Source organism: Cherax quadricarinatus, chromosome 65, assembly GCF_038502225.1.
Source record: "Cherax quadricarinatus isolate ZL_2023a chromosome 65, ASM3850222v1, whole genome shotgun sequence".
Classification (NCBI taxonomy): domain Eukaryota; kingdom Metazoa; phylum Arthropoda; class Malacostraca; order Decapoda; family Parastacidae; genus Cherax; species Cherax quadricarinatus.
The window spans coordinates 5,614,952-5,629,608 of record NC_091356.1 but is presented as its reverse complement, the minus strand read 5'-3'; the positions used below and the strand labels follow the sequence as shown (position 1 = coordinate 5,629,608).

The 14,657-nt window shown below is 41.0% G+C and overlaps 1 protein-coding gene and 1 long non-coding RNA gene across 3 annotated transcripts in view; one reads left to right on the top strand and one right to left on the bottom strand.

Moving 5' to 3' along the window:
* Positions 1-14,657, top strand: part of LPCAT (lysophosphatidylcholine acyltransferase) — a 165,999-nt gene that overhangs the window by 9,441 nt on the left and 141,901 nt on the right. For both annotated transcript variants that reach the window (XM_053793771.2, XM_070098902.1), the window contains exon 2: positions 9,918-10,063. In XM_053793771.2, coding sequence (XP_053649746.2) covers positions 9,918-10,063 — 146 coding nt within the window. The remainder of the gene's footprint in view (positions 1-9,917; positions 10,064-14,657) is intronic.
* The window catches only part of LOC138854638 (uncharacterized), a 111,905-nt gene that overhangs the window by 50,798 nt on the left and 46,450 nt on the right, over positions 1-14,657 (bottom strand). The gene's annotated exons all lie outside the window — the stretch shown is intronic.

The window sequence follows — 14,657 nt, the reverse complement described above, 5'->3', positions numbered from 1 at the left end:
CCAGAGTGTAAAATATTTAATGGGCTTCCGTTTCACATTTAGATTACAGCTACTAAATGGAACACAGTGATTGCTGATATAGAATTTTTTAAACCAGGTCCAAGAAATTTGTGCACTTTCAAGATTCCTCGTTTATAACTGTTAAACATTGTGCCATTAATTTTTCATGCCTCATTGTAACGTCTTGATTTCTAAATATATGATTAATATTATGTACTCAACTTGGAGTGAGTACTGGCTCTCAATATAAATAATAATGTGTAGTTGCGTGTTCTCAGAACTGGCCTACCTTAGGGCATTGAGTGTCTCCTCTTGCATGAGTGAAAGTGAGGCCGTACTTTTACTCTATACTTTACTACCAATTTTTTTTTCGGATAGGTCTCGGAGATGAGAATCAAAATCAAATTTAATGTAATATTTGACTTGAGTAATTTTCGGAAACATTTAATAATAATGGATTATAAACACGTGGTAGCAGTAAAAGAAAGCCAAGTTTTATAATTTTTATTGCTGAGTCATTTTCCAAACCTTATAATTAATATTTCATTAGTGAAGTATGAAAAAAATAAGATATTTCAAATATAATTAAAAATGTTTACAGCGACATCAATAAAAATACCTGTAGCAATTTGCAGTTTTAGTATTATCCTTAAATTGGAATACTAACTTCTGTGGGCATACAAGACGGAAAAATGTGGTTTAACGTGCAAGCATCTGAGAAGGTATGTAGGTTGTTGAGTTGACATTCCATATATACAACCAGGAACTAAGTATGCGAATGGATACTTGGCACCGATAGAGCGGTTTTGAGATGACCTTATTGTACTGAATGAACCTCGAGACTTCTAATGCTTGTGACCTTGCCAAGCCATGGTGTCATCGACTAATCTTGGATGTCTTCCTTCTCCCCACCATTTCTCCCCTCTTCCTGTATTCTGTCTTTCGTTCTCCAAATACTTTCTTCCCTCTTTCCACCTTTTCTTTTTTTTCAGTCGCTTCCTCTTATCACCCTTTCCTTCCCTCTCTCCACCTACCCTTAGTTTTCTCCGTTATTAGAGGGTGAGGAGTTTTTGTATCAGCTTCTTTCAGGCGTCAACTTGATCACGGATAAAAGACCAGCAGTAAATTGTTTTACAACTATTACTTGCATGTGAAATTTGTTCAAGGTCTGGTTTCCAGTTCTCCTGGTTTCTTATTCTCCTTTATTAGCAAATTAGGCTTCTTGAAATCCCAGAAGTGTGTAGAACAAGTGTCTTGTAATGGTGTCTCCGTTATCCTTTGGTTGATGTGTAGTTATTATCGCATTTGATGCCTCGGACAAGTATCTAGTTGGCACTTTCTTGAGAATTATCAACGCTTTCCATATTGTTAAGAAATGAGAATTAATGCTTAATTCAAAACACCCTTGACTTAAGGTGACTGAAGTATACTATGAAAATTTAGGAAGAAAATAAGAACATAAGAACGATGGAACACTGCAGAAGGCCTACTGGCCCATGCGAGGCAGGTCCAAGTCTCCTACCGGCTTAAGCCAATGCACCCAACCTAGTCAGGTCAGGTCACATTGACTTAAGGGAGGAACACGGCAACCGACCTGGTAGCACAAGCTATCAGGTCTAACTCACACCCACCCACATCTTTTAAGAAGTTAGTCTTCGGGTTGTCAACCCCCGGAGAAAGTCAAGCAGTATGACTATGACTTCCGTTTGGATACTTCCGGTGCTTCCCTGTGATACGATCCACAGCAGCCGGGAAAACATGTGTACGGAAACTTACCCAGAAGTCTTGGCTCGCTCGAGAATCGAATCCAGAACTTTTAAAAAAAATATTGTTATTACCAAGTTAACTTGTAGACAGAGCAATAATGGATGTGTAACATCGCACAAGAAAATAGATCGGATTACGCAAACTGTGAAAATGTAACATGCTGAATGGATATCATTTCAACGCTGTTGTTGAATCAAGCACAATATTCCTTAAGGACAACGTAGCTCTCACTCTTCACAGATTATATACGGTACATAGATGTGTATGCCGTTTACTTTAATCCCTATTTTAGGGACTAAATACTTCGAACATCTCCAAGTCTTGAACAGTAACACCTTTCCAAAAACTACACAAATCGGGAAGTAAAACTAGATAGTGTTTCAGGAATACAAACAAGACGTAAAATATTCATTTCTGATTTGTAGGTTTGTGAATTTACATCTTGACAGTGTGGCACTTTATTTCCGACCTCTCAGCTCCCTGACCTACGTAATCGTCTGCCCACTTGTTTCAAACCGCACCCGGCCTTTAAAGCAGATTCTCTATAAGATTTTTTTTTTTTTAACTGTAAGGTGTTTTTCTGCACTAACTTTGAATTTTTACTTTTGCCTTTTGTTCTCTTGCTAATTTAGAATTCTTTCTTTTGCCTTTTGTTTTCACTCTTCGTAATATTGAATTTTCTTTTGCCTTTTGTTTTCAATTTCGGTAATTACTTGTCTTTTTATTCCTGTCCTTAGCTCCCCCCATTCTTCCCATCCCCTCCCATTTTTTTTTATCAAACAGAACGGAGTTAAATGGCCTACACGGATTTAATGCCTTAAGTATCCCTAGTTTTACCTAACGTTGCACGTGTATCTTTTAGTAATTGATCCATATTATGTACATGATGGATACTTCACGGCCCGGTCCCAGACCATGCTTTCTGGTGGATGAAGTCCTGATCAACCAAGCTGTTACTGCTGGCCGCATGAACCACAGCCAGGCTGGCTAAGAACTTGTTGGAGAAATTTGCCAAGTTCCCTCTTGAAAACAGCCAGAGGTTTGTTTGGTAATTTCCCTTACGCACGGATGGAGTTCTCTCTTAGTGTACTCGTTGTGCCTCTGCGTTTTATTGGAGATGTTTTCCACTCTGCCAAGTCTCTTGTGATACAGTGTGATTTGTGTTCAGGTTTGAGACCCTTCCAGTATTTTCCAGGTGTAAATTACTGTGTGCCTGTCTCGCTTACGCTCTGTAAAACACAATCGAAGGGACTTCAAGCTTTCCCAGTAGTTCAGATGCTTGAGTGTATACAGACAGTGAAAGCTCTCCACTTTTACCAACTCGGGAATCTCGCTTGCCTTGAAGGGGACCGTTAGTATAAAGCAGTATTCTAGCCTGGAGAGACCCAATGACTCGAAGAGTATCATCATTGGCTCTTGTTTAATAAAATATTGATAATGGAGCAAAAAAAAAAATTAAGAGTTGTAAAGGATGAAATTTTTGTTTTCCTATATGTTATATGAGGAAAAATTATCTGGGTTGAGTCATGTTTGACCAATAGGCAAGAACGTGAGTAAATGGGGAGACATCAGAATAGAAACCCGTTACAAGTGGTGTGCCACAGGGGTGGGTATTGGGACCCGTGTTCACAACTTACATATACGACATAAACGAGGGAATATACAGGATGACATGGATTGTTTGATGTTGTGATCGGAAACGTGGCAGATGTAGATGTAACGTTCTAATATACAGAGAAGGATGAAGTTGATCCCATATATGAGAATTCTTTCCTGCGAAGATAGCCTGACGGTTCACTCTCGAAAAACGTAGAGTTGGAGAGTTGTTGGAATATGATTGAAGTGTACAAGGGAAAAACAGGAATAAAGGGAATACAAACAGCTTGTTGAAGCAGGGAGTCTGTATAGTATTCTGTCCATCAGTGCAGCACTGTAATCTTCTCAACCACAACCAAGGCTGATATCATCCTCCGTGCTGTGGCTTTAAGTACCGATTTAAACACCCAGTAATTTATGCTTCGTGTCATGCAGGCAAATTCAACTCAAAATCTGGTATCGTGCTGATTTGCTTGTATATGGAAAGCTCTATTATTGGGCTGAAATTTGTGCTTTGTAAACAAATTTATAATTCAGCCTTATATGTGTTGTGGTTTATACGTCTGTTAAAAGCTCAAGGTGATCATTGTCTCCAAGGACCGGTTTTGATGAGGCCTTCTAAATTCAAAAGGAAATATAATAATATCAGGTATTAAGAAACTGGTTGAAGCTAACTGAAGTTAAACAGTGCAAAACCTTGTATGATATACCTGCCATTTTAGTCGCTCATGAGAGAAAGTAAAGAGAGAGGAAATGTTTAACAGGTTTCTGCTTCATACTTGTATGATAGGTGGATGGTACCTCACTGGATGGTGGTTGTTCTTCTTGTTGATTCGCCGGTACTTCCGGCCCGGGTCTTCTCCAGATGGTGACCCTGCTGGATGGTGGTGGTTTTGTTGTTTTGTGCCAATCCATTGTTGTTTTATTTCTTGTCTTGTGATACGATTCTTTTGATGTCTCGGGTTGTTAACCGGTGAAGGAAGCGTCTTGATGCTTTTCATTCAGAGAAGTGAAATGCCTTATCTTTGGCTCGAACCTGATAACCTCTCGTTCTCTTGTTGCAATTGTGACCCTACGTGTTTAGCTGTTCGCTATGAATATATTTATTGCAGACGGGTGAATGGCGGTGGGTTCACATGCAGGTGAGGGAGAGTGACATGTGAGGGTTCACAGGCAGGTGAGGTGGAGGGACAGGTGGGGGTTCACCGGCAGGTGAGGTGGAGGAACAGGTGGTGGTTTACAGGCATGTGAGGGAGAGTGACATGTGAGGGTTCACAGGCAGGTGAGGTGGAGGGACAGGTGGGGGTTCACAGGCAGGTGAGGTGGAACGGCACGTGGGGGGGTTCACAGGCAGGCAGTGTGACATCTTCGGTTCACAGACAAAGAAGTGTAACATGTGGTGGGTTCATGGGCAGTGGAAGTGAAGTAATAGGTGGTGGGTTCACAGTCAGCCAGAGGAGGTGGGATGACATCTTGGGTTCACATGTAGGAAGATGTCAGTAATCGTATAGTCATAAAATATTTATCATTCTAAGCTATAAACATGAAACTCGGACGTTAATGGAAATTGTATTTAAATATGATAAGTCTCCCGAATTCTTCTAGTGTCGGAAGTCATATTTTTGGTGAGCAATTATTCAGTCAGCCTGGAAGCAGTTTCACACAGCCCGGCTGACCATTTACATAAGGTACTAACTTGTAGAATTCAAAAGTAGACACTTCTACATTTGTTCCTCCGATATTTCTTAACTTTGCTGATAGTAGATTGAAGAGTCGTGGTTTTTTGATGTTTGAGTTCTCTCATTGCTCACATGTAATCCTTTCTTAAAACCGAAGGATCCGTGCTCGATCCTGGGGCTACCGGAAACGTTGGGCATATTTCCTTCCATTTGTTGGCCCCTGTTCACCTAGTAGTAAGTAGGTACTACTTGGGTGTTAGTCGACTGTTGTGGGTTGTATTCCAGGAAAGAGGGGCTAAAGGACCACAATGGAAATCAGCCAGACTTTCTTAGGTTAACCTGGGACTAACCCTTCTGGTTAATAATCTGAATAGCCGCCTACTTTCCATTTTTTTCGGATACAAATGGTGTATTGCCGTCTGTACCGACGACTCGGTATAGAACAAGATTTTATTGGGACAACGTTTCGCTCTTTGTAGAGCGTAACACTGTCCCAATAAAAGCTTGTTCAGCGAACGTGTCTTTTCTTCACTCTACTTTTCAATGAGACTATTCTTTACCTCCTCGTACCTCAACAACAGCGCGAAAATGTTTGTTACAAGAATCACTTTTAGTGACATGAAACGATATTTGTTTTCATGTTCGCGTAACTTCATTGTACTTGTGAAATTCTTTAATTTCTTGTGCAGTTTAATTATTTTAGCATTGCGTTTTAGTTTTCTAAACATTTGAGTGAAAGTAATTCTTTCAAGGGAGGCATTTTCATACCATTATTATTATTATTATTATTATTATTATTATTATTATTATTATTATTATTATTATTATTATTATAATCAAGGGGGAAGCGCTAAACCCGGAGGATTATACAACGCCTGGGGGGGGGGGGATGTGGAAGGCATTCAGGCTTAATTCGGGGAACTGGAGCACAGATCCAATTCCCTAAATCAAGAGCCCCTCACCAACATCAAGGAACCTTCCTTGAGGGGATTTTCATACCAGAGAAGGGCTTGTGAGACAAGGGTATCCATTACATCATACAAACCATTCACATCACAAAGATGTGTACGAATGGTATATAATACCGACAAGATGAGAGTAAGACACATGTGCAACATCTGGGTATCTTTATTGTAGACGTTTCGCCATCCAGTGGCTTTATCAATACAAATTCCAGGACATAACTTGAAGACAGTAGAACTATGTACAGAAGATGAGGTAATCAGTCCCTCAACCTAGGAGTAGGTGCGAACAGCACCATAGTCGTGGAGATTCTGAAGCAGAAGAAAGAATCCTGGCGCTTATATAGTAACGTCAGGTGAAGCAGACGAGGGCAAATTCACTGGTGGGCGGGATTCCCCAGTGGAAGTAGGTCCTTCCCAAAGAGATGGGTTAGTTGTAGAAGTAGTTGTCATAGTTGTGAAGGTTATGTACATGTCCTCAGAATTAAGAATCCATGATGTTGCAGTGTCTGACAAGTTGTGTACGAATGGTATATAATACCGACAAGATGAGAGTAAGACACATGTTGCACATGTGTCTTACTCTCATCTTGTCGGTATTATATACCATTCGTACACAACTTGTCAAACACTGCAACATCATGGATTCTTAATTCTGAGGACATGTACATAACCTTCACAACTATGACAACTACTACTACAACTAACCCATCTCTTTGGGAAGGACCTACTTCCACTGGGGAATCCCGCCCACCAGTGAATTTGCCCTCGTCTGCTTCACCTGACGTTACTATATAAGCGCCAGGATTCTTTCTTCTGCTTCAGAATCTCCACGACTATGGTGCTGTTCGCACCTACTCCTAGGTTGAGGGACTGATTACCTCATCTTCTGTACATAGTTCTACTGTCTTCAAGTTATGTCCTGGAATTTGTATTGATAAAGCCACTGGATGGCGAAACGTCTACAATAAAGATACCCAGATGTTGCACATGTGTCTTACTCTCACATCACAAAGACAAGGGTATAAAGCTACCTTCCCTTTCCTTAGATCATATCTGATTACCTCAAATTCCACAGGCGCTGTATGGCACTAGCAAGTTCAGCTCTTTACCGTGAATATAATAATATTACAGGTTTTTATTTACACTCAGTATAAATACACCTTTACTTTTATATGTGTTTTTTAATGTAGATCTTAATTTTGTAATATTTCTTTTCCAACCTACAAGGCATGGTCTCAGAACAGGTCGTGGGAAAGATAATCTTTGACTAAAACCACAAATAGATGACAGTGGATAACACAACAGTGTTTGACAGCGGCTAAAATATTTATGTTTAAACACACTCAGTGTAGTTCTGTGCTTTCCTTGCGACGGTTGAATCAGGGAATGAAGCCAGGGCCGAGCACGAAAGTGTCTTGGTGACAGTGAACCCATCAAACCTGTACGCACTGAGGCCAGCTACACCTCAGAGCCCAACACGAATTCCCTTCTGTCCGTCGCTTCCTGCTTTTTTTGGCTAAAAAGTTTATATATATATATATTAGTGTGTGTGTGTGTGTGTGTGTGTACTCACCTAGTTCTGGTTGAAGGTGTCGAGTCACAGCTCCTTGTCCCGCCTTTTCACTGGTCGCTACTAGATCATTCTTCCTGCTTCATGAGCTTTATCATACCTCTTCTTAAAGTTATGTATGGATCCTGCCTCCACTACATCACTTCCCAGGCTGTTCCACTTCCTGACAACTCTGTGACTGAAGTAACACTTTCTAACATGCCTGTGATTCGTCTGAATCTTCAGCTTCCAACTGTGACCCCTTGTTGCTGTGTCCCATCTCTGGAACAACCTGTCTCTGTCCACCTCGATTCCTCTCAGTATTTTACATGTCGTTATCATATCCCCCTATCTCTCCTGTCTTCCAGTGTCGGCAGGTCGATTTTCCTTAACCTCTCTGGTGGCCTGGTGGTTAACGCTCTCGCTTCACACGGTGAGGGCCTGGGTTCGATTCCCAGCCAGAGTAGAAACATTGGACGTGTTTCTTTCCACCTGTTGTCTATGTTCCCCATCAGTAAAATGGGTACCTGGGTGTTAGTCGACTGGTGTGGATCGCATCCTGGGACACTGACCTAAGGAGGCCTGGTCACAGACCGGGCCGCGGGGGCGTTGACCCCCGGAACTCTCTCCAGGTAATCTCCTCGAGAGACATACCCCTTAGCTCCGGGACTAGTCTTGTTGCAAACCTCAGCGCTTTTGGTTGCAGGGATCGATACTCAGCTCCTGGCTCCGCCTCTTCACTGGTCGCTACTAGGTCCTCTCTCTCCCTGCTCCATAAGCTTTATCATATCTCGTCTTAAAACTAATATATTGTGTGTGTGTGTAAAGCCAGGGAAAACTCAACAAGACCACAGTGACTGCCTTTCCTTGTCCCTCTACCTCCTAGGATGCGACCTATAATAGTCAGCGAACCCTGGAAGTCAATTTTACTGCTAGGTGAACATTGACTGCATGTGTAAGGTAACTTTCTCAAACATTTAGAACCCGCCTAGGAATCAGACTCGGGTCTTTTCGGATGCCATTGAGTTTCCACGTGATTACTTGTGAACGCTTCTTCAAATCTTCAATGCTAATATATTTAGTTGCATTAGAAAGTTATGCCGCACTCTGCATTATTCCTGTCACATCGAGATATATGAGGTTAGGGTTATGCAATACAGAGATATCTTTCTCGGATCAAGCAGTGTATGAAATGCATAGTTTTTTTTTTTTCTGGCCGGGCCCTCCACCGCCGAATCACATATGGTACGATACGATGTTTGGCGGGCGAAATGGGAAATAATCTCAATACAGGCTCCCGCTTGGAGCTTATGGTCACTTGAAAGAGGTCATTTATTCTACATCGTAAAAATAAAATACATAAGATGTGTTGGCAGGTTTCTCACTTCATTAAAAAAAATCAAAGGATCGTCACACAGTAGCTTCCTAGGATTTCGGATACTTTCATGTAAGGAGCCAAGAGAGTTAGGTAATGTATCTATTGTGCAGTGCTGTGAGTGGACACTTGACGACCCCTCATAGAATTTTCATGATCCACCTAAGAATAGTGTATGCTGTGTGTGTGTGTGTGTGTGTGTGTATGTTATATATATATATATATATATATATATATATATATATATATATATATATATATATATATATATATATATATATACACGTTATTATTATTATTAAAAGGTGTATAAAGATATGTTCGTTGCTGCAACACCCAACATGGAGCTTGCCTGTCTCACTACTGTCACTCTGGAGACTAACAGTTCCTGTTCAGCAGTAAGCATGCGTCTCGACCAGTGGATCCTCCTTGCTGCACCGGATCTCCGCCTTGCTGCCTCTATTCACACTGACTACTGAGGTTGACCAATATAGTTATTGTATTGCATAAACTGTACAAGTTCCAAGGGTTGGCATGCAAGACAATGAATTCATCAAGAAGACAGCCTACCGGACACGCATATTACAGTTAATAGACAATATATCGATGTAGTGGATTTTGGTCCGTTATATGGGAAGCATATCGAATATTTATCCGGCCATATATTTTGTCATTTCCCGAGAATCCATTACATAAGGGTCCGTTATATCAAAGCTTTAATTCTGTGTGGTATTATCCCATCAAGGGAGATTCCTTGACGCTGGTGAGGGGCTCTTGATCTAGGGAATTGAATCTGTGCTCTGGTTCCCTGAATTGAGCCTGAATACCTTCCATCCTCCTCCCACATGCGCTGTATAATCCTACGGGTTTAGCGCTCCCCATGATTATAATAATGTGTGGTATTATTGATCTTAACATTTCGGATGGTGGTGACCGAAGTGTTGTTACTAAGACCTGTGTTGATACATAATTATTTCTTGTTTCAGCTGGTGTTCATGTCGATCTTCGTGGTGCCAGTGCGGGTGTTGGGCATCATTATGTGCCTGTTGATAGCCTACATACTGGCGTCTGCTGGCCTGTGGGGGCTCTCCCGGGAGGACCTTGCTGCCAGACCCATGAACGGCTGGCGTCGGTAAGTCAATCAACGCTCTCACCCTACTCTCCTGCTGGGGGAGGGCTCTTCATCCAAGGAATTTAGCCAGCCTCTCTCTTACTCGGATTAAACCTGATTACCTCCCACAGACCCTTCGTTTTCCTTCACACACCCATCAAAAAGGGATATTTTGATGCTGTTGAAGCTACTCTCCTTCCTCTAATGATTACCCCAGATAACAAAATATCAGTTAAAAGGGGTGGACTGGTAAGCCAGCGGAAGGTCTGACGACCTAAAGCTCCAGTGGCGGATTATCATATGACTAAGACACGCATCAGGAAGCACGTGTCATGTTCCATGACGAATCTTTTCTACCCTAACCTGCATCTCATCAAACCTGATTACCTCCAATGCCCCAGTCGATTTACAGTTCCTGTAGATTTTGCGCTTCTCCATGAATATAATAAAAATTCTCTGATGTTTATATGCTTTTAATGTCAGTGTCCCCGTGGCCTGATGGCTAAAGCTCTCGCTTCACACGGCGAGGGTCCGGTTTCGATTCCCGGCAAGGATAGAAACATTGGGCGTGTTTCTTTACACCGGTTGTCTATGTTCTCCATCAGTAAAATGGGTACCTAGGTGTTAGTCGATTGGTGTGGGTCGCATCCTGGGACAAAACTGACCTAATTTGCCCGAAATGCTCTGCATAACAAGCGGCTTTCAATATAGTAGTATGTACTCATTGATGTCAGCTAGGCCTGTAAACCTTGTTCACATACTTGTAAAAATAAAGATAGTATTTTTATTATTATTATTATTATTATTATTATTATTATTATTATTATTATTATTATTATTAATGTATCAGTAATGTAGTACAGTGCAGTAGTAGGGAACGCTTGTGTTGAGTTGCCTTTGGAAGTTATGTCTGGTAACCAATATTCGAGTATGATTCAAGTGTGACTCACGACAGTTGGACTTCAGCGCTCAAGGGCACAGCCCTCAGTTAGTTCAAATCCTGGAGCCTTAGGCTGTAACACAAGATAAGATTTGTTTCGGTTTTTAAACCGGAGGGTTAGCCACCCAGGATAACTCTCTTAAGAAAGTCAATGCGTCGAGGACTGACTGTCTTATTTCCATTGTGGTCCTTCAATCTTGTTCCCAGGATGCCACCCACACCAGTAGGCTAATACCCAAGTGAGCAGGGACAGCAGGTGTAAGGAAACATACCCAACGTTTTCCTCTCGGCCGGGGATTGAACCACGGACACTCAGTGTGAGAGGAGAGTGTTGCATACCAAAACACGGGACACCCCGTGAACATACGTCACTGTGTCTCTTCTCTGTATCCACATATTCCTACAGTAAACAGCAGAACTACAAGTGACTATTACTTTCCGTCATACTGGGAGAACCCATCAACTATGCCCATGACAGGGCTCCCTGCTCATCCACTGGACTACATTACTGACACGTTACTGATACATTACTGACATGAGAACTTGTTCTAAATGCGAGTCGAGGCAGGAAATAGCTGCCGTGGGGCTGTCCTTGAAGTTGGGGCTAAGAGGGATACCACGAGAAAATTTACCTTGCGTATAAGAGTAAGACCGCTGACAGCTGGTGAAGACTGCTGAAATGCCAGGGCCCAGCAGACTGGGTCGATGCTAGAGAGATGTTGCCTCGCTCGGTGCTTGTCCACAGGTCGTAGAGTGCATGGGGCAGGGATGGGGGGAAGGTGAAAGCAGGAAGAGGCAGCCGATTCAAGGTGGTGGTGATGGTGCATTCCCAAGGTGTGAGTGAATTCCACTTTTACTGTGCATGGAATTCTTCAGCCTCTGCTGCCTTGCAAGATTATTATAGTTAAGTATAGCGCTAAATCCGTGTGTTCGGCACAAGAATTGGTAGAGGCTTTATCCTCCGGCTGCTACTTTCTCTCAAGAGAGAGGCTGCACGCTACCTAGCTTTCCCCGCCCTTATCTCGCAGGAAAGAAATTCGTTGTTTCTAGGCTGCCTCCCATGTAGGATTTTACTACATTTCGGAACAAAGGTACAAATTTACAGGAACCTGAATCACCATCCTTTTCAAGTGCCTGGTTACCCAGTTAGTCAACAAGGAAGTCTGTCCTGGGTCCGGACTGCGGGGGTAGAATAACCCTCGGGTCACAGTTACTATAGTCAACCGTTACTGTTTCAGATATTCATATTTCCCGGTAAGCATGTAGTTTGTTGCCCTTGATAACATTATCATTCACACTGCCCTTGTATGTAATAGGCTGTTCTGAGAGTTGACGAGCTTAAGGTAAGTTAATAACTCCAACTCTGATAGAAGGAAACTTTTAAAGCTGCCGTAACTACCGAACCCAAAATGGAATGTTTGACGATATCCTTATCGCCTTACTGAGGTCTCCCAGCTCAGGCTGGCAAATTTCGCTGATAACTTTTAAACACTTTAATACTAACAGAAGTGGAGTTTTTAAAAATGCCAATGTATAAAAAACTCCAGACTTGATGTAAGTATTCAAGGTTGGGTAAAAGGTACCAGTGCATCTAATAATAAAATGTATGAACCTTCCTTCGTGATAAGTGCGTAGCTAAATGTAATTCTTGCCGTTCTACAATATCATATAGAGCAGGTTGAAAAGGATATATATATATATATATATATATATATATATATATATATATATATATATATATATATATATATATATACAGAGAGTTATATATCAGTGTATATATGTTGGAAGTTTTCTTCATTCCTTATTTTAAAGATTACAGTATCCTTGACTGGTGGTGTACAGGTATCATGCAGCCTTAATAACTCTCTTGTTAAGCTTTAGACCAAATAATAATGTAGAACAGTGTATCATCACAATGCGGTTATAGGATTTTTTTTTAAACTAGTCAATCCACTAGTCATGTGCCCTAAAAACTTCTCATGTCCTGGTTTAAAAAGATGAAAACATAGACGTGTTTCAGTTTCTTTTATACTGTGAACTTTGGTCATTTCTACCTTTTGTTCATCGTGTGTACCTTTGTTTATTCTACCTTTTGTTCATTGTGTGTACCTTTGTTTATTCTACCTTTTGTTCATTGTGTGTACCTTTGTTTATTCTACCTTTTGTTCATTGTGTGTACCCTTGTTTTGTCGTTTCTATCTTTTGTTCATTGTGTGTACCCTTGTTTTGTCGTTTCTATCTTTTGTTCATTGTGTATGCCTTTGTTTAGTCGTTTCTACTTTTTTTTCATCGTGTATACCTTTGTTTAGTCGTTTCAATCTTTTTTTTCATCGTGTGTACCTTGTTTAGTCGTTTCTATCTCTTATCCTGTAAACCTCTTGTTTAGTCGTGTGTACCTTTTCTAGTTCGTGTGTACATCTTTAGTCGTGTGTACACACACCTAGTTGGAATATATTTTTTGGCATTACAATGATTAAAATATATTAGTATAATTTTCCTCTGGACCTTTCTCTTTCATTTTTTTATATTAATTGATATTCAGTTTTAATTACAAGTTCACATTTTTTGTATTATAAATTTGGTTTTAAATTTCACGTGCAAATAATCACTCAGTAGTTAAAGTGAACAGGGTGATATATTTATTTGCAAGTATACGTTCGTGATTGCAGGATTGTAATTGAAGAATTGTTTGGAATTACCGGTTTACGTTTTAATTGAAAGTTTAAATGTTTAAAGAGCCTGGCCCATGGCCGGGCTCCGGGAGTAGAAAGACTCGAAACTCGTCAATGGTATGAGCATAAGGTAAGACAATGGTATAGTACCCTCTGGAGAGATTGGAGCTCACGGTGTATGATGACTACCGTAAATAAACTCAGATTTTTATAGTCACACCAGCAAAGTTACCAGGATATGTTTTAGAGTAGAGACTAGTGTTGAATGTTGTCTTCAGACAGGTGTTGAATGTTGTCTTCAGACAGGTGTTGAATGTTGTCTTCAGACATGTGTTGAATGTTGTCTTCAGACATGTGTTGAATGTTGTCTTCAGACAGGTGTTGAATGTTGTCTTCAGACAGGTGTTGAATGTTGTCTTCAGACATGTGTTGAATGTTGTCTTCAGACAGGTGTTGAATGTTGTCTTCAGACAGGTGTTGAATGTTGTCTTCAGACAGGTGTTGAATGTTGTCTTCAGACATGTGTTGAATGTTGTCTTCAGACAGGTGTTGAATGTTGTCTTCAGACAGGTGTTGAATGTTGTCTTCAGACAGGTGTTGAATGTTGTCTTCAGACAGGTGTTGAATGTTGTCTTCAGACAGGTGTTGAATGTTGTCTTCAGACAGGTGTTGAAGGTTGTCTTCAGACATGTGTTGAATGTTGTCTTCAGACAGGTGTTGAATGTTGTCTTCAGACAGGTGTTGAATGTTGTCTTCAGACAGGTGTTGAATGTTGTCTTCAGACAGGTGTTGAATGTTGTCTTCAGACATGTGTTGAATGTTGTCTTCAGACAGGTGTTGAATGTTGTCTTCAGACAGGTGTTGAATGTTGTCTTCAGACAGGTGTTGAATGTTGTCTTCAGACATGTGTTGAATGTTGTCTTCAGACAGGTGTTGAATGTTGTCTTCAGACAGGTGTTGAATGTTGTCTTCAGACAGGTGTTGAATGTTGTCTTCAGAC